Source organism: Heterodontus francisci, chromosome 1 (assembly GCF_036365525.1).
Source record: "Heterodontus francisci isolate sHetFra1 chromosome 1, sHetFra1.hap1, whole genome shotgun sequence".
Taxonomy (NCBI): domain Eukaryota; kingdom Metazoa; phylum Chordata; class Chondrichthyes; order Heterodontiformes; family Heterodontidae; genus Heterodontus; species Heterodontus francisci.
In genome coordinates, this window is record NC_090371.1 from 97467123 (window position 1) to 97493318 (window position 26196).

A 26196-nucleotide genomic window follows, 5' to 3' on the forward strand; every position below is an offset into this window, starting at 1 on the left:
TCAAATTCCTTTCATTCAATTCAAAAATGTCAACCTTTGTCTTCGTTAGGAATCAAACATTTGCCTCCAACTACACAAATCTCAAAACTATGAGGTTATACACCCATCAGGGATGAACGAACAGGTTGGGCCCCTTTTCTTTTGAAGGGAGAAGGCCGAGGGATGAACTAAGATAGGTATATAAAATTATGAAAGGTTTTGATAGAACAGGTGAGTGTGTTTCCATTTGTGGAGAAGACCAAAAACAGAGGCCATCAACATGATGGTCACGAAGAAAGCAAATAGGGAATTCAGAAGAAACTTCTTCACCCAGAAAGTAGTTAGAATTTGGAGCTCGCTACCAGAGAGAGTAGTCAAGGCAAATAGTCTTGGCGCATTCAATGGGATGAACTTATGAGGGAGAAGGAAACACAGGATTTTGCTGACATTTAGAGGAGGAAGGATAGGAGGAGGCTCGAGTGGAGCATAAACTCCAGCATGAATTGGTTGGGCTGAACAGCCTGCGGCTGTACAGCATATTCTATACAAACAATATCACACTTAATCTTCAAAACAAATGTAATGTATTCAATTTTTTTTTTTATTTTAAAAGCTAGTTTCACACATTTAAGAAAAAACACAAATGGATAACAATTAAAAGCTGCATTTGTGCAATTTTTTTTATAGTGTTGATTATATTTTAAGTATATTTTGAGAAACATGTTTAAAGGATTGCAATTGCCTTGCACGTTGCGACTCTAATTGGTTGGGACAGATTGGATTTGTCCTGCTTTCTGTGAACAGGACATACCTAGGCAAGTTTCCACTTTGTTGTGTAGATGCCAGCAGCTTGGCTAGTGGTGCAGCACAAGTCACCAGCACAATAGCAGGGATGTCATTGGGGCCCATAGCCTTTGCTGTATCTTTTCTTGATATTGAGCAGAGTGAATCGAATTGGCTGAACATTGGCACCTGTGATGGTGGGGAACTCAGGAGAAGATCAAAATGGAAAATTAATTTGGCACTTCTGGCTGCAAAAGTTTCAGCAAGAGCAGGTCAGAGGCTAGGAATCTTGCGGCAAGTAACTCACCTCCTGACTCCCAAAAGCCTGTCCACCATCTACAAGGCGCAAGTCAGGACAAGATGCAGAGCTTAGATCTGATCCAGTGGTTGCGGGATCGCTTTGCACAGTCTTTTGTCTGCTGCTTACGCAGTTTGACACGCAAGTCGTCCTGAGTTGTAGCTTCACCAGGTTGACACCTAATTTTGAGGTATGACTGGTGCTGCTCCTAGCATGCCCTCCTGATTGAGCCAGGGTTGGTCTCCCAGCTTGATGGTAATAGTAGACGGGGTTTATGCTGGGCCATGAGGTTACAGATTGTGGTTGAATACAATTCTGCTGCTGATGGCCCACTGCGCCTCATGGATGTCCAGTTCTCTGCTGCTAGATCTGTTCTGAATCTCACCTATTTAGTCTGGTGGGAGTGCCACAGAACACACTGAGGATACCCTCCTTTGAGAAGACAGAACTTCGTTTCCACAAGGACTTGCAGTGGTCAATTCTACCAATACAGTCAAGGTTAGATGCATCGATGACAGGCAGACTAGCAAGAACGAGGTCAAGTAGATTTTTCCTTCATATCGGTTCTCTCACCACCTACCACATAACCATTCTGCAAGATGTGTCCATCAGGACACAGTCAGTTTGGTCAGTAGTGGTGGTACCAAATGGCTCTTGGTGAGGGACATCACAATCCCCCAAGACTACATTTGTGCCCTTAGATCCTTCAGTGCGTCTTCCAAATGGCATTCAACATGGAGGAACACTGATTCATCAGCCTCAGTAGGGACACTTACTTGCGACAGTTCTGCCACTCACACAAAAGTTCTCATTTTATTCAACAGATCATGCATTTATCTTTCCCAGATCATGTGATTGCTGGTAGAGATATGTGAGACAGTGAAAACAATAATACTGTTAATAGCATGCACTGTTGATTCATTTAACTCTCAAGAACTTAAAAGCGCTCAAAGCAACAGTTGGCCTGTCTGACCAGACGACCTGGCATGCATCCAATATGTTTTGCTGTTGGCAATCCTTTCAAGATGACCAAGTACATTTTATTAACTAGAGTAGTCTAAAATTGCACAATTTAACCAATGAAAAGATTCAAACTTTTTTTTTTATTTACAAACTTAGAAAATGTACGAACAGGAAGCCATTCGATCCATTGTGTGTGTGCCAGGCAAAAAGAGCTATCCAGTCTAATCAGTTTCTAGCTCTTGGTCTGTGTCCTGGTGGACTACGGCACTTGAAGTACATGGTTATAATCCAGAAAGCCAGGCGGTAAAGGACAGAACTGGAGCCACTCATTACACACATTTGTATAAGCTTTTATTTAAGAGATACATATAACAAGTATGCACCTCCTAACCCAAGAACCACAGTTTCAGAAATAAAATTTGAAAATACTGAGCAGGTCTGACAGCATCTGGAGAGAAAAATAGAGTCATTGTTTCAAGTCTGAGACCTTTTAACACGTTTTGACGCAAGTTCACAGACCTGAAAAATAACACTCTCTCCACACTGATGCTGCCAGATCTGCTAATTATTTTCAGCATTTCCTGTTTTTATTTCAGATTTCTAGCATACAGAGTATCTTGCTTTCAAACCACAGTTTCTGTCTGTTCAGATCTATTAGAGCACAAGTAAATTGTGGGTTAATGCCCACTATCTATATACAATTAATACACAATTAACAGATTCCCTTCTCTCACTATAAATAAAAATTACAGTTTATATGGACAACCAAAATTTCAAAACAAAATTAAATCAAAGACCTCCATATTCTGTACAAAGCATTACAAAGTGATACGCCCCTCCTCTAGGACCCCCAATCATTTCTGTTTACATGCATTTCTTTTTGTAAAACAATCCAGATTATGACTTGCATCCGCTCATTTAATTTTTTTTTAAAAAGAGATTTCCTTTCTCTCCAGCATTTGTTTCAAGCTGGCAAGGTCAAGCCATACGTAAACTTTTCTCACTCACATTTTCTTTCAAGCGTTTTTATCCCACAATGAATGATTATCTACATAACATGCAATGGATATACTATCTTCAGGACGCCCATTGTACAGAATCTCCCTCAAGACATGTGACAAATAGAATCCCATAACCACTGCCTCCACAAGAGCCAGTGTTTCTGCAGCCAGAATACTTTTAACCACCTTTTTATTTTCTTTGTTTCCCAAGCTAAAAAGGACAACATTTCCCACTCTTGCCCATCTAAACTACAGTGAAACCAGCTGCACGAGAATACCCATCAGGAAGATTAGCATGTGAAGCATCGCTAAAAATGACTAGCTTCACGTTCTTTGGGTCAGCCAAGAATGGGAATTTAAGTACACATTTTTATTTTATTTAGAGATACAGCACTGAAACAGGCTCTTCGGCCCACCAAGTCTGTGCTGACCATCAACCACCCATTTGTACTAATCCTACATAAATCCCATATTCCTACCACATCCCCACCTTCCCTCAATTCCCCGACCACCTACCTATACTAGGAGCAATTTATAATGGCCAATTTACCCATCAACCTGCAAGTCTTGGGCTGTGGGAGGAAATCGGAGCACCCGGCGAAAACCCACGTGGATTCCAACTACATTGTTACCTCTGGCCCCACCCCTGTTTTACTTACTTAAAACCTTGCACATTTCTAATATTTGCCAGTTCTGATGAAGGATCACGGACCAGAAACGTTAACTCTGCTTTTCTCTTCACAGATGCTGCCAGACCTGCTGTGTATTTCCAGCATTTCTTGTTTTTATTTCAGATTTCCAGCATCTGCAGTATTTTGCATTTATTTTAATCAAGCTTCCCAATTGCTCTTACTCTTCTTTGGATAGATCATCTTTTTTTGATGACCGAGTACAATTAACCAGGATGGGAGTAACAATCCCTCAACAGGATTATTCATTTCCAGTTATTCCAGACTTAGTTTGATATCTAAACCAACATATTTAAAAGCCCCAAAAGCCTGGGGAATGGAAAGTCCCTGGTAAGCTAATAGGTTGTGATGTTAAGACGGTACTTATCAAACTGTTAGAGAGTTATTACTCCTGATTATTGGAATTAATTACAAAATCTCAGACCCTGAGCAGCTGATAGAAATAAACAAGGCAACTTGTACCTCAAAGGTTCATATGTTGTGAGGAAGATCCTGAGGAACAGAATATGAGAGATCAAGGGCTGGATTGTGGTAATGTGAGTGATGATACACAATTCTACTCTAATCTTTTTCTGACATTTCTCAAATTCTACAGTACTGCCCCATAAGAAATCATCCATAAGCATCAGAAAGATGCCAATAAAATATTGCCAGATCTGCTTTTAGTTCAATATAAGCTATTTTCAGCACAACAGCTTTCACCAAAAAAAACACATCCTGGAAGGATCATTCAGACCATAGCAGTATATGTTCAGTTTCCATAGTTTTCCTCCCGTATCAGCTGCCTCTTGGGCTGTTTCAGAAGTACTTCCCTCTGAAAAGTATTGCCCATTAGAAATGTGGCTTTTATGTGATTGACCTACACTCCTACAACTGTGTGGCCAAAAGAGCTAAAAAGATTAAGATTACTTTTCCAGCTGTGGAAGAATCCAATCCAACATCTGTATCCCCCAATCACTCTTCAAAGCCTCACGTTAGACTTACAAAACTCATCTGCAAGGACTTTTTTCACACAAATCCATCCATGCAGCAAAGCTGGTTGACCCTTATTTGGTATCTCAGAATGAACTCCTAACTCTCTCCAACATCCCACTTCCTTGTTTTGTCTCTCAGTTTATTCTCAACTTTATTGGCAGCCACCAAAACATCACCATGAGGAATTCTCCTTCTAGTTCTGTTACGAAACTGCTTTGTGGCCTTGATTTCATTGTCTAATCTATTCAAGCTACAGCCACTATTTCCACTTGTGTCTGCGGAGACTACGACTTCGAGATCTCCCTCTTGCACCGTCAGTGATTCCGTCTCCAGTGTGTGATCATTTTCTGATAGAGCGTCTGGAAGTGACTCTTCCATCAGTACTTCCACTGCACCTTATTTACCACTCTTGCACCCCATTCGGACAGTCCATTGACCTCACTTCTTCGCCATCATCTTCAAGCATTCAAGCAATATTTAAACTTTCCAGCAGCTTTTCCTGCATGTCCCACAATTATCACATCCCTCCATTATCTGGACCCTTCCTGAATACATGTCTACCAAGTACCCACTCTGGGCAGTTGGTCTGTGGATGCAATAGCCGTCATGTGAATCATAATCACTCATCACCACTATCCAGCCCTTGATCTCTCATGCTGTTGCTCAGGACCTTCCTCACAACATATGAGCATTTGAGGTACAAGTTGCTGAATTTGAGAAATGTGTCAGTACTAAGATCAGAGTAGAATTGTGTATCACAATCACTCACACTATCACAAACCAGCCCTTGATCTCTTATATTCTGTTCCTCAGGACCTTCCTCACAACATATTAACGTTTGAGGTACAAGTTGCCTCGTTTATTTTTATCAGCTGTTCAGGGACTGAGATTTCATAATTAATTCCAATAATCATGAGGAATAACACTCAACAGTTTGATAAGTACTGTCTTACCATCACAATCTATTATCTTACCAGGGACTTTCCATTCCCCATAACCCTCTCTTTTGGGTATGGGTGGAGATAAGAAACAGGAAGTCAGAAAACACTGGTGGGAGTAGTTTATAAACCCTTTGACAGTGGTTCTACCCTTGAACAGAGCATGAAGCAAGAAATAATTGCAGCCTGCAACAAAGGAAATGTAATATTACAGAGGGACTTCAATCTTTATACAGACTGCACAAATCAAATTGGCAAAGGTAGTGCGGTGGATGAGTTTGTAGAACGCTTTTGCAAGTATCCTGGAACAAAGCATTGTGGAACCAACTCGGGATAAAGCTATTTTTGATAGCGTTGTGTAAAAAGGCTGGTTTAATCAATAATCTCAAACTAAAAGATATTCCGAAAAAAATTATACAACTCAATCCCATATTAATTCTGAGAATGACATACTCCAGTCCCAAACAAGAATCTTAAACTTAAAGTTAATTACATAGGAATGAGGGGAGAGCAGGCTAAGGTTGATCAGGCATGTAGACCAAAAGCTATTGCAATAAACAAAGAGTGGGAAACAGTTAAAGAAATTATTCAAAATGTTAAATTTCATTCCATTAAAAAACAAAAACTCAGCAAGATAGATCCATCCATGGCTTACAAGGTAACTTAAGGATAGTATTAGATTAAAAGAGGACGTTCATGATGTTGCAAAGAATAGTAGTAAGCCTTAGCACTGGCAGTGTTTCTGAAACCAGCAAAGGGTGACCAAAAAGTTGATTTAAAAAGTGAAAAAGTACAGTGTCCGAGAACTAGACAACAATACTGGCTAGGTCACTGATATTGTACTTGATCCCTTTTTTAAAAAAAAAAAAATCAACTTTTTGGCCACCCTTTGCTGGTTTCAGAAACACTGCCAGTGCAAAGGCTTACGACTATTATTTTCAACATCATCAACCTCTTCTTTTAATCTAATACTATCCTTAACTTACCTTGTAAGCCATGGATGGATCTTTCTTACTGACCTGAAACATGAACTTTGCTTCTCTCTCCACATTCACTGCCAGACCCGCTGAGTATTTCCAGCACTTTTTGTTTTTATTTCAGATTTCCAGCATCTGCAGTATTTTGCTTTTATTTTAGCTAAAGTAAATGTCAGACCCTCAGAGACAGAGATATGAGAAATCATGGTTATTAAGGAAATGACAGACATTGAGCATTTTGTTTGTCTGTCTTCACAGTATAAAACACAAAATACATACCAGAAATAGAGGGCAACCAAGGGATTACTAAGAGTGAGAAACTTAAAGTAATTAATAATAGAACAAGTATTGGAGAAACTTAAGGGACTAAAAGCCGACAAATCCCCAAGACTTGATGGCCGACATCCTGGGGTTCTAGAAGAGGTATAGCGAAGACATTGGTTATGATTTTCCAAAAGTTCCTATATTCTAGAATGATCCAAGTGTATTGGAAGTTAGCCAATGTAATAGCATATTCAAGAAAGGAGGGATAGAGAAAACAAGGGACTCAGGTCAGCTAGCCTGACAGCAGTCTTCTGGAAAATGCTGGAATCTATTATTAAAGAAGTCTTAACAATGCACTTTAAAATCAGTGTGATCAGAGTCAGCATGGTTCTATCAAAGGGAAATTACTTTTGACAAATTTTTAAGAGTTTTTTCAGGATGTAACTAGTCGAGTAGATAAAGGGGAGACAGTGGATGTAATATAGTTGCATTTCCAAAAGGCATTCGATAAGGTGCCATACAAAAGGTTAATATGCAAGATAAGGACTCGGAATTGGGGGAATATATTAGCATGGATGGAGGATTGGTTAACGGAAAGGAAGCAGAGAGTAGAGATAAACTGGGCATTTTCACGTTGGCAAACTGTAACTAGTGGATTAATGCTGGGGCCTCAGTTATTTACATTCAATACAAATGACTTAGATGAAGAGACTGAGAGCAATGTATCCAAGTTTGCTGAGGATATCAAGCTAGGTGGGAATATAAGCTGCGAGGACGTCACAAAGAGGCGGCAAAGAGATATCGACCGGTTTAGCGAGTGGGCAACAAGGTGGCAGATGGAGTACAATGTTGGGAAGTGTGAGGTTATTCACTTTGCTGGAAACTTATAAAAAGGCATGAAACTGTTAAATGTTCATGTTCAAAGAGACTTCAGTGTACTCCTACAAGCAGCACAAAGGTAACATGCAGGTACAGCAAACAATTAGGAAGGCAAATGGCATGTTGACCATTACTGCAAGGAGATTGGAGTATAAGAAAAAGGAAGTCCTTCTACAATTGTATGGGGCTTTGGTGAGACCGCACCTGGAGAACCGTGCACAGTTTTAGTCTCCATATCCAAGGAAGGATACACCTGCCTCGGAAGGGGTACAGAAAAGGTTCACTAGATTGAACAACCCTCTCAGCCTGGGAACCAATGATGAAAAGCTGAATAAATTGGGCCTGTACTCTCTGGAGTTTGGAAGAACAAGAGGTGATTGCATTGTGGACCCAGATTACGACCCTGCCAAAGAGAAAATAAGGTATGGCCTTGGCGTTGTCGCTTCTGATTAGAAGTGAAGTATTTTGTGAGATGGATGCCCATCAGTTGGATCATGATGGAGGTTTAGACCTTTATTAGAGTACCTGGATGAACTCTACAAGAGAAACAATCTGTTAAATGCCTATTAGGCATGGTCAGAATTTGATAGATTTTGAAAAACAGATGATCATTCCACAGAAGAATATATCATGGACTTTAAACAGATTGTTTAAAAGAATGATAAAAGTTCAATTTGGAGATCCCTGGATCGGTACTAGTGTTTAAATTACTGGTTTGTGCTAAGATGTCTCCAGTGGACAGACAACTGGTTCTAACTGGTATTAGGTTCTCAGAGAAGGACACTCTGTTGGATCAGATGTCTGCAGCCTTAAAAAACATTCCTAAGGAAACAGTCATTTCCTTCAGCCTTCGTGGGACAAATGAGATATTCCGTGATGGCAGAAAGCACAGAACATTCAATGCCACATTTTGAAATAGTCCAGATACCAATACAATAGAAGTAAAGATAGGCAGAATGAGGATGAAAGCAACATGAACAGAGCTGGCTATTAAAGAAGTTAAAATTGGAAAAAAAATAATAGACGAATGAACTCTAGGAATGCACAAGGGACAGTTAATAGGTGCTTCAGGTATGACTTGAAGTACCATTTTGTGGTGAACTGCCCAAAGCAAAGAGGCAGACGCATGAGAACTCTGAGGAAGAGAATAAAGATGAAAGATAAAACTGAACAAACTGTACTGGTCACATGGAGTACTAGTCCTGTGATGAATGCGTTCATCATGGACTCCTTCAACTGTGCAGTACTAGATAGCGCTTGTACACAACAGCAAGTTCAGTGTGTCAGCCTTGGCTCAGTTGCCAACACTGTTGCCTCTGAGTCAGAAAGTTCCGGATTCAAGTCTCATTCCAGGACCTGAGCACAAAAATCAAGTTTGACACTCTAGTGCTCCCCACAAGCCATCTTGCTCACACACATGCTGTGCCACAGTATTAGGATGTTAGAATTACATTCACAATTCCCCACATGTCTTTTGGATGAGACCAAGGCCCCGTCTGCCCTCTCAGGTGGACGTAAAAGATTCCAAGGCATTATTTTGAATAACAGCAGGAAAAAGAGGGGGAGACCGAGAAAATAGACAGATGACATATCATACCAAGGAACCATATGGACGACAGCAAGGGACAGTAATAATTGGAAAAGCCATGAGGAGGGTTACAAGCTACATGGATGAACACAGCCTAAATAATGAATTAAACCGCCCCTCAGCTTCTTATGTTCCAAAAGAAAACAAACCCAGCCGATCCAATCTTTCCTCAGAGCTAAAACTCTCCAGGTCTGGCAACATTCTCATAAATCTCCTCTGAACCCTCTCTCGTGCACACTCATCCTTCTGTAATGTAGTAACCAAATCTTTATTGGGCATAGACCAAACATATCTATTGTGGCAAGTACAAGTAATGTAAGCAATTCAACACTGGCAACATGCTTCAGGTGCAGTTTAAGAAATATTAGCCAAATTAAGCAGAAATGAGATGGACAAAGTAGGCAACCAAACGAGCATGAGAGACCATCTCCATATGAAGTCTGAATACTGCATCAGTGCCTCAAAAATTAAGCAACTTCAACATGTTTTACTTCATGGGAGAATAAAAACACTATGCATTAAATTCAGCAGTGATGAATTAGCCCTTCTTTCCTTTTTCAAAAACAGCAGTAAGGAAATAGCAGTACATTTGATTAATGGTGCATTAAGATCACATCCTTGAAACAAACGCTGAGAATCTGGGCTGGAGGGGGAAGTGGGAAAAAAAAGACAGCAATGAATCCATCACCAGGCACATCTGCATTCTTTTCTCCCCTTTTGCTAAAATCAATAAACCAGAGAAAATATTAATATTCTCACCTTGGCCTGGGGCTTCTCATCACTCTTTTGATCCTTGGATACTTCATGACTTGTTGCAGGTTTTACAGGCATCTGAAATTTGGGCTTGGACTTAGTCTCTTCCTCCTGCAATTTCTGACGGAATCCATCAGGTAACGAGTCTTGAAGAAATAATACAAGTCACTCTAGATTAATATGTCTTAATTTAATCAGAAATTATTCCAATTTAACTTACTGTAATTAATGTAACTGACAAGCCATCTTGCTCACACACATGCTGTGCCACAGCATTAGGATGTTAGAATTACATTCAAAATTCCCCACATGCAAAGCTCTTGAGTTCAGCTAGTCCATTAAAGGGACATGCTGAACAGATTCTATTCTTCTCCACAAGATGTTCTTCTTTGCCTCCTTGTATCCAGTTAAAGAGCAGTAGAGTCTAGAAGCACATTGCTTGTCTACTGTCTTGATATTGCAGAAGGCACCTGGTCAAAAGAGCAGTTGCACAAAGCTGTAACCTCAGTGAATAGAAAGCATATAGAATAACTAGAATAAGATATGGAATAAAACAGCATCAATAGGGAATTCTAACATAAGAATTTTGTTCATTTGACCAATTTTTACCACAATTAAAGCCACTGTAGTTGAAGACCATTTGAATGATGGAGCAAAATATTGTCCTATTAGCATGAGACAGATCGGTCTATCAATGCCCAGCTTTATTTTTACCTCTTGATTTCATTCCTTTATATTGGCAACTCAAAATGAATTGAACTTATATAAATTTTCAAATCATTTTGGCTGCATCTTCATGCTGTACAAAATTACATTATAAAATAGTTGGACCTCCAACTATCACTAAATAATAAAAGCAAAATACTGAGGATGCTGGAAATCTGAAATAAAAACAACAAATGCTGGAACCACTCAGATCTGGCAGGATCTGTGGAAAGAGAAGCAGAGTTAACGTTTCGGGTCAGTGACCCTTCTTCGGAACCCATTATCACTAAATAATGCTGGAAAAGGGTAGCAGTGGAAGGGTGCTTTTCTGAATGGAGGGCTGTGACTAGTGGTGTTCTGCAGGGATCAGTGCTGGGACCATTGCTGTTTGTATTATATATAAATGATTTGGAGGAAAATGTAGCTGGTCTGATGAGTTAAGTATGTGGACGACACAAAGGTTGGTGGAGTTGCGGATCGTGATGAGGATTGTCAGAGGATACAGCAGGATATAGATCGGTTGGAGACTTGGGCAGAGAAATGGCAGATGGTGTTTAATCCAGACAAATGTGAGGAATGCATTTTGGAAGATCTAATAAAGGTGGGAAGTATACAGTAAATGGCAGAACCCTTAGGAGTATTGACAGGCAGAGAGATCTGGGCGTACAGGTCCACAGGTCACTGAAAGTGGCAACGCAGGTGGATAAAGTAGTCAAGAAGGCATATGGCATGTTTGCCTTCATCGGTCGGAGCATACAGTATAAAAATTGGCAAGTCGTGCTGCAGCTGTACAGAACTTTAGTTAGGCCACACACAGAATATTGTGTGCAATTCTGGTCGCCACACTACCAGAAGGACGTGGAGGCTTTGGAGAGGGTACAGAGGAGGTTTACCAGGATGTTGCCTGGTCTGGAGGGCATTAGCTATGAGGAGAGGTTGGAAAAACTCGGATTGTTTTCACTGGAACGACGGAGGTGGAGGGGCAACATGATAGAGATTTACAAAGTTATGAGTGGCATAGACAGAGTGGACAGCCAGAAGCTTTTTCCCAGGGTGGAAGAGTCAGTTACTAGGGGACGTAGGTTTAAGGTGAGAGGGGCAAAGTTTAGAGGGGATGTGCGAGGCAAGTTCTTTACACAGAGGGTGGTGAGTGCCTGGAACTTGCTGCCGGGGGAGGTGGTGGAAGCAGGTACGACAGTGACATTTAAGAGGGATCTTGACAAATACATGAATAGGATGGGAATAGAGGGATACAGTCCCCAGAAGTGCAGAAGGTTTTAGTTTAGACAGGAATCAAGATTGGCGCAGGCTTTGACGGCCAAATGGCCTGTTCATGTTCTGTACTCTTCTTTGTTCTTGAAAATAGAAGCCGAGTAGCAACAATTAAACAATAGAAGCTTTTCATCATAGCCATCATCTTTCCTAAACTTCCAGTCCCCAACAATTCCTATAACCAAACTTTTGCCATTAGTCACTCTCTGCCCAAGTGTATACAACCAAAATTCTCACTATAGCTATGAACGAAATGTTCCAACTGACTACTCGTTAAATGCAGAGGCTTAAATTTAAAACTGGATCTGTCACTGTAACTGAAAAGCATTTTGAACATGCACATGACTTTATCTGACCTTCAGTTTCATTATTGGCTATACTATACTGCTTATTTTCCAACCGATATGATGCCCTGCTGTTTGAGTCCAGTAAAATAGCCAAACCACAAGTGTGAAGCAAAACATTTGACTAGGATTTTGACCATGATTATTGAGACAGCCAATGTGACAATAAAACGGTTAAGTGATGGTCAAGGAAATGCACCCTAGATATATTGTTTTTACTACATGAGCAGATTTTCTAAGGTGATGCACATAGCAAGTCCAATGATAGATTGTTTTAAGAGAACAGCTGTTTAATATTGCAAAATATACTTTGGAATACAAAAGTAAAAATACTGTGAATGCTTGAAATCTGAAATAAAAACAGAAAATACTGAGCAAGTCAGACAGCATCTATAGAGGGAGTAACAGATCTATCAGGTCGATGACCTTTCTTCATGACTGAAGAGGGACCAGTAATTTCTGGGGCTGAAAATGGCAAGATGCTACTAAGTCCTTTAGGGAAGGAAATCTGCTGTCCTTACCTGGTCTGGCCTAAATGTGACTCCAGACCCACAGCAATGTGGTTAACTCTTGCATGCCCTCTGAAATGGCCTAGCAAGCCAATCAGTTGTACCTAAGCACTACGAAGTCAATAAAAAGGAATGAAACCGGACAGACCACTGGCATCGACCGAGGCACCAGAAACGACAATGGCAAACCCAGCCCTGTCGACCCTGCAAAGTCCTCCTTACTAACATCTGGGGGCTTGTGCTAAAGTTGGGAGAGCTGTCCCACAGACTAGTCAAGCAACAGCCTGACATAGTCATACTCATGGAATCATACCTTACAGACAATGTCCCAGACACTGCAATCACTATCCCAGGGTATGTCCTGTCCCACCGGCAGGACAGACCCAGCAGAAGTGGCGGGACAGTGGTCTACAGTTGGGGGAGAGCTGTCCTGGGAGTCCTCAACATCGACTCTGGACCCCATGAAGTCTCATGGCATCAGGTCAAACATGGGCAAGGTAACCTCCTACTGATTACCACCTACTGCCCTCCCTCAGCTGATGAGTCAGTACTCCTCTATGTTGAACACCACTTGGAGGAAGCACTGAGGGTGGCAAGGGTACAAAATGCACTCTGGGTGGGGGACTTCAATGTCCATCACCAAGAGTGGTTCGGTAGCACCACTACTGACCGAGCTGGTCGAGTACTAAAGGACATAGCTGCTAGACTGGGTCTGCGGCAGGTGGTGAGAGAAACAAGAGGGAAAAACATATTTGATCTTGTTCTCACCAATCTGCCTGCCGCAGATGCTTCTGTCCATGACTGTATTGGTCGGAGTGACCACCGCACAGTCCTTGCGGAGACGAAGTCCGGCCTTCACATTGAGGATACCCTCCATCGTGTTGTGTGGCACTATCACAGTGCTAAATGGGATAGATTTCGAACAGACCTAGCAATGCAAAACTGAGCATCCATGAGGCGCTGTGGGCCATCAGCAGAATTGTATTCAACCACAATCTGTAACCCCATGGCCCAGCATGTGCCCCACTCTACCATTACCATCAAGCCAGGAGACCAGCACACCAGCGCAAAAGATAAAGCAGAAGCATTTGCAACAATCTTCAGCCAGAATTGCTGAGTTGATGAGACATCTCGGCCCCCTCCTGAAGTCCCCAGCATTACAGATGCCAGACTTCAGCCAATTCGATTCACTCCGCGTGATATCAAGAAACAACTGAAGGCACTGGATACTACAGAGGCTATGGGTCCTGACAATATTCCGGCAATAGTACTGAAGACCTGTGCTCCTGAACTTGCCGTGCCCCGAGCCAAGCTGTTCCAGTACAGCTACAAATCCAGCATCTACCCAGCAATGTGGAAAATTGCCCAGATATGTCCTGTACATAAAAAGCAGGACATGTCCAACCCGGCCAATTACTGCCCTATCAGTCTACTCTTAATCGTCAGCAAAGTGATGGAAGGTGTCATCAACAGTGCCATCAAGCAGCACTTGATTAATAACCTGCGCAGTGATACCCAGTTTGGGTGCCGACAGGGCCACTCGGCACCTGGCGTCATTACAGCCTTGGTTCAAACATGGACAAAAGAACTGAACTCAAGAGGTGCGGTGAGAGTGACTGCCCTTGACAACAAGGAAGCATTTTACCAAGTATGGCATCAAGGAGCCCTAGCAAAACTGGAGTCAATGGGAACCAGGGGGAAAACTCATACCTCGCGCAAAGGGTGATGTCTGTTGGAGGTCAATCATCTGAGCTTCAGGACATCACTGCAGGAGTTCCTCAGTGTAGTGTCCTCAGCCCAACCAGCTTCAGCTGCTTCATCAATGACTTTCCTTCAATCATAAGGTGAGAAGTGGGTATGTTCGCTGATGATTGCACAACTTTCAGCACCATTTGCGACTCCTCAAATACTGAAGCAGTCCATGTAGAAATGCAGCAAGACCTGAACAATATCCAGGCTTGGGCTGATAAGTGGCAAGTAATATTTGCACAACACAAGTGCCAAGCAATGACCATCTCCCCTTGACATTCAATGGCATCACCATTGCTGAATCCCCCACCATCAACATCCTGGGGGCTACCACTGACCAGAAACTGAACTGGAGTAGCCATATAATTACCATGGCTACAAGAGCAGGTCAGAGGTTAGGAATCCTGCGGCGGGTAACTCACCTCCTGACTCCCCAAAGTCTGTCCACCACCGACAATGCACAAGTCAGGAGTGTGATAGAATGTTCTCCACTTGCCTGGATGGGTGCAGCTCCAAGAACACACAAGAAGCTCAACACCATCCAGGACAAACCAGCCCGCTTGATTGGCACACCATCCACAAACATTCACTCCCTCCACCACCGACGCACAGTGGCAGCAGTGCGTACCATCTACAAGATGCACTACAGCAATGCACCAAAGCTCCTTCGACAGCACCTTCCAAACCCGTGACCTCTACCAGCTAGAAGGATAAGGGCAGCAGATGCCTGGGATCACCACCTGCAAGTTCCTGTCCAAGTCACACACCATCCTGACTTGGAACTATATCACCGTTCCTTCACTGTCACTGGGTCAAAATCCTTGAACTCCCTTCCTAACAGCATTGTACCTACCTCACATGGACTGCAGCGGTTCAAGAAGGCAGCTCACCACCACCTTCTCAAGGGCAATTAGGGATGGGCAATAAATGCTGGCATAGCCAGTAACGCCCACTTCCCATGAATAAAAAAAAGTACTATTTCATTTTTATTACAGATAAAATTAGTTAGATTGCTACAACAAACTGCTATTCAAACAACTTACCATCAGGAAGATTTAAACACAACCAGTCCAGAGCAGAATGAAGGTCCCCACCATAAATGACAGTATTTTTCATGGCTTCTTCAATGTCCTCTGCACAAAATGAGAATCCTTCCAAAGCTGTGTATAGGTCCTGCACAGACAACACTCAGTTAATAAGTTTAATATAAATTTAGAACAATTCTTAATTTTTTTCATGTTTGAAATTGTAAAGATTTCATTTGTATTTAATTGAAAATTTTCTAATCTTGTGGGAAAATTTAGAGATCAGAGACAATGCCAGTATTGAAGATGACACCAGTTAAAAGGTTAGATATCAAACCACTGAAACAAACCTCATGTGAATCTCAAGAATGTTTTACTGCCTTAAGCACAACAAAAGCTGTTCCTTTCCCAACCACCATTAGACTATTAAGAGTCTGAATATTGTTATTTTAACAAACTTCCCTGCAATTTTTACATCACCTGTTGCCCACAATATGCATAGCCATGCTTGCCACTTTCCCCAAGCACTGTTAACTTTCTTTAAATGCTTACAGAGAGTTTATGGAACAGGCAGCTTTACAGTTAAATTAACCTGAAATTTGCTTTTGTGCCTTTCAAAGACAAATCTATGTTGCAAAAGTCTGTTTTTAAGATTCAGAACAGCTTTCTTAATTAAATTTAACAAGAATGTGGCATCATGCTTGATGTTGCACGACAGCTCACAAGAATTTAAAAAGTATGTTGCTGAATATTTTATGGAAAATAATATTTAGTTTCAAGTGTAGAACTGTGTCTTTTTTTTTTAACTAAAACTCATACTTGCTTTATAATACTCATCTATATTATTTTCTTCCTACTGCTACTACATATGATATCACTATCATAAGCTAGCCAACATCAGTGCATTACTGCTCACAGGGGGAAGAGGGAAATGTCATTGGTGCGACAGCTCACCGAAGGCAAAGTTACAAATCAATTTCAAATTCAATGGCCAGCAATTTTGCGGCACGAAGCGTCAGCAAAATATATAGTCACTGCAGTTATTCACAGTGCCATTCTCCATATTTATAGATAACTGGACATGAAATAATTTGTCCTATAGTAACTGCAAGCACAAACTAAAGTTCCCCTGAAGCTCCTGGAATACTATGAAGTGTTGAATCAAATGGCATTACCTGTAGTTTTTTTGCGGTGAGCCTTCCAGAAATGGTTCCTGATTTGCAATGTTGGGTTTTGAATTGGTTGATCAATCTTATAATTTTTTGTTCTAGCTCAGACTTGATGACCACCTTTAAGAAATAATTGAAGTAAGACTTGAAAAAGAATGACCAAATCATAGATCATTATGTTTTTCCACTCAACATCTACTATAGACTGGGATACTTATAGTGTAAAGTACAGAGAGGGAGAAAAATTTCTGAAGTGCATTCAGGAGAATTTTCTTGACCATTTTGTTTCCAGCCCAACAAGGATGGAGTCATTGTTGAATCTGGTACTGAGGAATAGGGCCAAGAGAATCAAGCAAGTCCAGTGTCAGTAGGGGGACATTTAGGGAACAGTGATCACAGTATCCTGGTTTAGAAAAGGATAAGGAGCAATCTAGAGTAAACATACTTAATTGGAGGAGAGCCAATTTTAGTGGGTTGAGAAAAGATCTGTCCTGGATAAACTGGAATGAAAGATTGGCAGGCAAATCCATAATAAGACAATGAGCTGCCATTAAAGAGGAGATGGTACATTCCCACAAGGGGGCAAAGGGGCAAATAAAGCCAGAGCTCCCTGGATAACGAAAGAGATAGAGAGTAAGGTGAAGCAGCAAAGGGCACATATAACAAATAACAAGTTGACAATAGAAGAGAGAACCACGCTGACTATAGAACGTTCAAAGCCTAAGTGAGACAGGAAATAAGCAGCAAAGATCAAGTATAAGGAGGGAATGGCAACTAACATAAAGGGGAATCCAAAAGTCTTCTAAAGGCATCTAAATAGTAAAAAGATAAGAGGAGTGGTGGGGTTGATTAGGGACCAAAAAGAGGATCTATGCATGGAGATAGAGGGCATGGCTGAGTGCTTTACCAAGGAAGATGCTGCCCAAGTCATAGCAAAAGAGGAAGTTGAGATACTGGATTGACTAAAAATTGACAGAGGAGACGTTAGAAAGGCTGCCAAGTCACCAGGACCAGATCAGATGCATTCACGTATTCTGAGGGAATTAAGGGTGGAAATTGCAGAGGTACTGGCCATTCTCTTCCAATCCTCCTTAGATCCTGGGATGGAGGATGGAGAAATGCAAATATTACAGCCTTGTTCAAAAAATGTCAAAGGATCAGCCCAGGAACTACAGGCCAGTCAGTTTAACCTTGGTGGTGGGAAAGCTTTTAGAAACAATAATCCGGGACAAAATTAACAGTCACTTGGACAAGTGTGGATTAATTAAAAAAGCCAGCATGGATGTTAAAGGCAAACAGCATTTCGCTAACCTGATGGAATTTTTTTTTATGAAGTTACAGGGTAAAGGGGTTGATGTGGTCTAAGGACTTCCAAAAGGCATTTGACAAAGTGCCACACAATAAGCTTGCCAGAAAAGTTGAAGTCTATGGAATCAAAGGGACAGTGGCAGGAGTTGGCACTAGGACTATTGCTATTCTTGATATTTATTATATGACCTTGACCTAGGTGTACAAAGGCACAATTTCAAAATTTGCAGATGACACAATCTACTAAGTATTGTGAACTGTGAGGCAGGTAATGACAGACTTAAGAGGATACAGGCAGGCTGGTGGAATGGACAGAGAGGTGGCAGATAAAATTTAATGTCGTGAAGTGTGAAGTGATACATTTTGGTAGCAAGAGCGAGGAGGGGCCATATAAAGGGTATAACTCTAAAGAGGGTGCAGGAACAGAGACCCATCATTGAAGGTGGCAGGGCATTTTAAGAAAATGGTTGAAAAGGCATTCTGGTCTTTATACATTCAGGCATACAGTACAAAGGTAAGGAAGTTATGATGAACCTTTATAAAACATTGTTTGGCCTCAACTGAAGAACTGTGACCAATTCTGGGCAATGCACTTTCGGAAGGACACGAAGGCTTCAGAGGTGGTGCAGAAAAGATTTACAAGAATGGTTCCAGGGATGAGAGACCTCAGTTACATGGATCGATTGGAGAAGCCCCCTGAAGAGAATGTTGAAAGGAGATTTGATAGAGATGTTCAAAATAATGAGGGATCTAAACAGAGTAGACAGAGAGAAATTGCTCCCATTGGTGGAAGGGTTGAAAAACAGAGGACACCTATTTAAGGTGAATGGCCGAAGAACCAAAAACAAGAGGAAAAACTATTTTTACGGAGCCAGCGATTGGGACCTGCAATGTGCTGAGGCAGATTGAATCATGGCTTTCCAAAGGGATTTGTTTCAGCTAAGAAAAATTTTGCAGAGCTACGGAGAAAGGGTGGGATAGTGGAACTTGCTAAACTGTTCTTGCAGACTGCCAGCGTGGACTCAATGGGTTGAACAGCCTCGTTCTGTGCAAGAACCATTCTACAAAGACTGTTCATGAAATAGGATTTTTCTCTCTCTCTGCTGATAAGACGGAGTATGAATAGCTAACCAATTCTTCATGAATGCAAGTCTACAGCCTGAATGTTCCCATAATTTTGCTCTGGGACAGTCTCTGTCAGAGACTGAGACACAGTTGGTGTGAGAAATGCAAATTGGAAGCCAAGAATCTCTGGAGAATGCTCCCCTAGTTAAAGTTTAGGTTAGAGGTAATATCAGCACCAACACAGAATATAGCAAGTTCTATAGCATTGACAAAGCAGACTTAAAGTGCTCATTTCCAAATATATCGTCCAAGTTGTTAACAAAGACAACTGCAAAATTGAGATTAAGCACTTCCCCAGAAAAGTACAGCAAGTTGGAATGAGCTGCACAGCAAATGGTGGCCATTACAGAACTACACAGACATACACCTGGAAGTAGGTTTCCAGTCCACCTTGGTCATCAAGTGACAGTGTCAGTATTTTGAGGAAATAAGAAAAAAAGAGGGGGAATTTTTAAGAAGTGCAAATGACGAACAAAACGTTAGTATGCATGTACAGCAATAATTAGGAAGGCGAATGGAATGTTAGCATTTATTGCAAGGGGGATGCACTCAAAGTAGGGAAGTATTGCTCCAATTGTACAGGGCATTGGTGAGACTGAACCTAGAGTACAGTGTACAGTTTTGGTCTCCTTACTTGAGGGGGGATATATTTACATTGGAAGCAGTTCAGAGAAGGTTCATTTGGCTAATTTCTGGGATGGAGGGGGTGTCTTTGGAGGAAAGGTTGACCAGGTTGGGCCTATAGTTATTGGAGTTTAAAGAATGAAAGGTGACCTTACTGAAACATAAGATTCTGAGGGAGCTTGACAGAGTAGATGCTGAGAAAATATTTCCCTTCCTGGGAGAATCTAGAACTTGGAGGCAGAGTTTCTAAATAAGGGGCCTTCCATTTAAGATGGAAATGAGGAGGAATTTCTTTTCCAAGAGAGTCATTAATCTTTGGAATTCTCTATCCCAGCGAGCAGTTGGGGCTGGGTCATTGAATATTTTCAAGACTGAGTTGGACAGATTTTTGATCTACAAGGAAGTCAAGGCTTACGGTGAGCAGGCAGAAAAGTGAGATTGAGGCCACAATCAGATCAGCCTTGATCTTAACAAATGGTGGAGCAACGTTGAGGGTACGAATGGCCTACTCCTACTTCTTATGAACAGAACTACTACAAACTTTTTTTTCAACAACCTTGCAATTACATGACTGGATATAATCACCTTAAGGATGGATCTATCCAAACTTCCAGGAGTACTCAGTTCATTTATGGAGGTTGTGCCAAAACTATATGTCTTTGGACCTGGAGTATAGAAAACTGTATTAATTGAAATCTGCGAACACTGGTTCAGTACATTCCTGCTCATATTACTATACCGTACAGCAAAACTCCCCAAAGACAAAATTCAAGAAAACGTCTAGGATACTTCATGCACATCTTCATCTGGTACACATTTCCTGTCAATCGAATTAATTTGTGTCACACTTAAAGACTAATGTAAAAATAAAAAGGAACTCTCCAAAAAGGTAAAATACTGGAGTCGATGTCTGTAGCTCCTTAAATTAATGCTGAATGACCTCATCCAGCATGTTGTCAATTAGACTTTCCAGCCTTAGAGAGGTATGTACTGATATCTTAAAAGCAAAGCAATGAACTAATTAAATAGTATAAAGTTCCAGTCCTTATAAAACAGCGCATCCATTGATTTATCATGAGCAGTGTCATTAAAGCTTTGCTGGATCAATATATTAAAAAGAGTAAATCAACAGATATTTCGAAGTGTGCTTACAGCAGAACAGAATAAATCTTAAAATTACGAGCTTTTGAGATGGAAGCTGAAGCTGTCCACCACATGCTAACCCTTAACATTTTTGACCAAACACTGAACACTTCAATTTATGCAATTAACAGAGCCTGACCTTTGGTCAGGCCATCATAAACAGAGTGCCACCCAAGCAGCAAAATAAGTATGAATTACATCATATATTACTCCTGTCATCACAAAACAACACACAATCCAATTTATAAGAAATTTAATTCACTAAATAGATATAAAACAATTTTTAAAATTAAAAGAATACTTCTGACTTGAAGCTTGAAACAGATTAGCATTTTCGAAATCACATTTCACCAAATCGAACAACTAATCTCGGGCCTGAAACCGAGATTGCTGAATAATCGTTGTCTTCAGGATATAGATTTACCTTCGCAACAGAATAATACATTAGAAAAGGATTATCATACCTTGTACAAAGACAAAAATACATATCTGACTTCCCATTGGCAACAACAATGAAGATCTCCTAATACATTGAGCTAATATTCTCAGGTGGTTTGGGAATTAAAGCACAGTTACGGTAATTAACTTTTAACCTTTCCAATGCCTTCAAAACCATTCAGACTCATTTTAGGTCTAATCTTGTCACAAGATCAAAGGTGGATGATTATTTCAAATATCTCCAAGTGGCAGCTGCTTGGCTCTCCTTTGGAAGAGGAAAGACTACTATTAGGCCAAAATAGACTTAGAAAGCAACTCACTTTGACAGTGTTGAGTTGTTTTATATAAAATGCATTGACTCATCTTTGATAAACATTATTGAAATAAATACATAAAGAAATAAAAAGTATACAGCACTGTAATTCTTATATCTAGTAACTGGGTATTCAAAACTGGAGTAGCAGTAGCAAGGGTAAATACTGTGTAACACCATGCAAAATCAATGAACTTTTTGTTCAGCTTACTGTCCTACATGAAGTTATGCTCCTAAATACAGGGGAGCAACTTGCACGTTCTCCCCTCCTCTTCCACACTTCTGCATACTGCAGTCTGATTTCATGGTTTTCAGAAGTTCATATTCCCAAGTACCTCACCCATGTTCATCTGTGAGTATAAAGCGAGTGAGGTATCTGAGGGATCAAACAGGCGAGATGTACATCATTCCACTGCTGAGACTTAGGACAACATTTGCCCGAAGGCATTACCTGGAAGCCAGGTATGAGAACACACATACAGGGCGGCACAGTGGCGCAATGGTTAGCACTGCAGCCTCACAGCTCCAGGGACCCGGGTTCGATTCCGGGTACTGCCTGTGTGGAGCTTGCAAGTTCTCCCTGTGTCTGCGTGGGTTTTCTCCGGGTGCTCCGGTTTCCTCCCACAAGCCAAAAGACTTGCAGGTTGATAGGTAAATTGGCCATTATAAATTGTCACTAGTATAGGTAGGTGGTAGGGAAATATAGGGACAGGTGGGGATGTTTGGTAGGAATATGGGATTAGTGTAGGATTAGTATAAATGGGTGGTTGATGTTCGGCACAGACTCGGTGGGCCGAAGGGCCTGTTTCAGTGCTGTATCTCTAATCTAATCTAATCTAAAGGTTCAATGGAATATGCTGCATGTCCATGTTCAAGGGGATGGTGGAAAGACATTCAGACATCATGTATAAGCTGTGCTGCTCACCAGGAGCTCCTGATACCTGCTGTCCGAGTCAGTCAATACGGCACAGGAGGCGGCCTTTGGCCCGTGTCTGTGCTGGTTCTCTGTACAGCAATTCTGTCAGTCTCATTCTCCCGCTCTATCCCCATAGCCCTGCAGGTTTCGTTTTTTACCTTCAAGTGCCCAATCCAATTTCCTTTTGAAATCATTGATAGTTTCCACTTCCACCACCTTCTTCGGCAGCGAGTTATATTACCACTCGCTGCGTAAACAAGTTCTTCCACACATCCTCCCCATCTCTTGCCCAATATCTTACATCTGTGTCTCCAAGTCCTTGTACAATCACCTGATGGAAACAGATTTTCTTTGTCGACCTTACCAGAACAATCATAATATTGTACAGTTCCGATGAAGGGTCACTGACCCGAAACGTTAACTCTGCTTCTCTTTCCACAGATGCTGCCAGACCTGCTGAGTGGTTCCAGCATTTCTTGTTTTTATTTCAGATTTCCAGCATCCGCAGTATTTTGCTTTTATAATATTGTACATCTCTAACAAATCTCCCCTAAATCTTCTCTGCTCCAAGGAGAACAACCCCAGCTTCTCCAACCTAACCTTGCGGCTAAAACTCTCACAACCCTGGAATCATTTGGTAAATCTCCTCTGAACCCTCACATCCTTCCTAAAGTGTGGTGACCAGAACTGGACGCAATACTCTAGTTGTGGCCTAACCAGAGCTTTATAGAGGTTCAACATAACTTCCCTGCTTTTGTACTCAATATCTCTTTTTATGAAGCCCAAGATTCCATATGCTATTCTAACTATTCTCTGTGCCCTGCCACCTTCAAAGATCTATGCACATGAACCCCAAAGCCCCTCTGTCCCTGAACACTCTTCAGAACTGTACCATTAAGTATATATTGCCCCTTCCTATTCCTTCTGCCAAAATGCATCATCTCATACTTGTCCATTAAGTTCCATCTGCCACTTGTCTGCCCATTCTGCTTGCCTATGTCCCGTTGCAGTAGATTGGCATCATCCTCACTGTTTGCTATCATCTGCAAATTTTGAAATTTTACTCATATATAAATGACTTAGATATTGGAATATGTCAAAACATAGTAACATAGAAAATAGGAGTAGGCCATTCGGCCCTTCGAGCCTGCTCCGCCATTCATTATGATCATGGCTGATCATCCAACTCAGTAACCTGTTCCCACTTTCACCCCATACCCTTTGATCCCTTTAGACCCATGAGCTATATCTAACTCCTTCTTGAAAACATACAATGTTTTGGCCTCAAATGCTTTCTGTGGCAGCGAATTCCACAGGCTCACCACTCTCTGGGTGAAGAAATCTCTCCTCATCTCAGTCCTGAAAGGTTTACCCCGTATCCTTAGACTCCCCCCACCATCGGGAACATCCACTTTGGTCCAAGCACTGACCCTTGAGGAACACCACTGTCTACCACCCTCCAGTCTGAAAAACAAGCTTTTTACTATGACTCGCTGCTTTCTGTTCTTAAGCTTGTATTTTATCCAAGTTGACACTGACACGCCCATTTCATGAACCTCAATTTTGTTAACCAGTCTTTGATGTGGTACTCTCTCAAAAACCTTCTTAAAATCCATACTGACAATATGTTACTTAATCAAAAAATGCGATTATATTAGACAAGAGCAATCTATCATTCACAAATCTGCACTGGCTCTCCTTAATTAACTCAATCCTCTCCAAGTCTCTGTTGATTGCCTCTAAAACCTTACCCACCACGGATGTTAAACTGACAGGCCTGTAGTTACTAGGTACGTCTGTGCACCCTTTCTTGAATAAGGGGATCACATCTGCCACTCTCCAATCCTCTGGCAACCCCCCCCCCCCATATCTAGTTAAGATCTGAAGATTATGGCAAGCCCTTCCACTATCGCCACTCCCACTTCCCTTCGCAACCTGGGACCCAAGACGTCCAAACCAGGCGGTTTATCCACTCGAAACATAGCCAGCCTTCAGGACATCCTGCCTATCAATTTTCATACCATCTATCAGTTCTATCATCTCCATTTATACCAATATTTTGTCAGCATCCTCTTCCTTAGTGAACACCAATACAAAGTACTCATTACGTATGCTAGCCTTGCCCTGCACCTCGAAGCATATATCGCCCTCTTTGTCCCAAATAAGACCCACCCCACCTCTTACTACTCACTTAGTATTTACAAGCCGAGAGAAGATTTTTGGATTCCCTTTGATGTCAACTGCCATTCTCATATTCTCTCTTTGCTAGCCTTATTTCCCTCTTTACTTCCCCTCTCAACTTAAGGTATTTGTCCTGGTTCTCGCCTGAAGAATTCACCTGACACGCCTCATGTACCCTGTTTTTTGGTTTCATCACATTCTCCATTTTCCTCGTCATCCAAGGAGCCCTGACTTTGATTCCCCTACCTTTCACCTTAGTTGGAATGTACTTAGCTTGCAGCTGAACCATCTCCACCTTAAAGATGACCCATTGTTCCATTGCAGTTTTTTCTGTCAGTCTTTGGTTCCATTTTACCCTGGCTAGATCCCAACTCATCCCATTGAAGTTAGCCTTCTCCAATATAGAAGTTCTAAATTACGATTGTTGCTTACTTTTCCCTGTTCTCATCTAAACCTCATGATACGATGATCTCTCTCACCAAAGTGTTCCCCCAGACACTTACCCATATGGCCTCATTTCCCAGCACCAGATCCAGCAATACCTCCTTCCTAACTGAACTGAGAACATACTGGTCAAGAAAATTGCCCTGAACGCACTTCAGAATCTCTTCTCCCTCTCTGCCCTGCACACTTAACTATCCTACTGTAGACTGGGATAGCAATAAAGTCCATTAGCTGTACTCTTTCGTTCTTGCACCTCTCCATGTAATATCCCTCAATTTTTTAATATATTCGTTCATGGGATGTGGGCATCACTGGCGAGGCCAGAATTTATTGCCCATCGGGGGGTGGTGAGCTGCCTTCTTGAACCGCTGCAGTCCTTGGGGTGTATGTACACCAACTGTGCTGTTAGGAAAGGAGTTTAGGAAGGCGATATAGTTCCAAGTCAGGATAGTGTGTGGCTTGGAGGGGAACTTGATGGTATTCTCATGTATCTGCTGCCCTTGTCCTAACAGTGCTAGAGGACACAGGTTTGGAAGGTACTGTTGAAGGAGCCTTTGTAAGTTGCTGCAGTGCATCTTATAGATGGTACACACTGCTGCCACTGTGCATTGGTGATGGAGGGAGTGAATGTTTAAGATGCTGGATGGGGTACCAATCAAGCGGGCTGCTTTGTCCTGGACGGTGTTGAGCTTCTTGAGTGTTGTTGGAGCAGCACCCATCCAGGCAAGTGGAGAGTATTCCATCACACTCCTGACTTCTGCCTTGTAGATGGTGGAAACATTGGGGAGACAGGAGGCGAGTTACTCGCCAAGAATTCCCAGCCTCTGACCTGCTCTTTGAGCCA

General features: G+C 41.6%; 1 protein-coding gene across 5 annotated transcripts in view; it reads right to left on the bottom strand.

Annotated features, from left to right (window-relative positions):
• dhx29 (DEAH (Asp-Glu-Ala-His) box polypeptide 29) overlaps positions 1–26196 on the bottom strand; it is a 145360-nt gene that overhangs the window by 111520 nt on the left and 7644 nt on the right. For all 5 annotated transcript variants that reach the window (XR_010975181.1, XR_010975179.1, XR_010975180.1 and 2 more), the window contains exons 2-5: positions 20503–20582; positions 16867–16980; positions 15710–15839; positions 10094–10233 (exon numbers count right to left, since the gene is read on the bottom strand). Coding sequence is in view for 2 of the 5 variants with exons in the window: in XM_068032986.1 (XP_067889087.1) it covers positions 10094–10233; positions 15710–15839; positions 16867–16980; positions 20503–20582 (464 nt within the window). In the remaining 3 variants the exon portion in view is untranslated. The remainder of the gene's footprint in view (positions 1–10093; positions 10234–15709; positions 15840–16866; positions 16981–20502; positions 20583–26196) is intronic.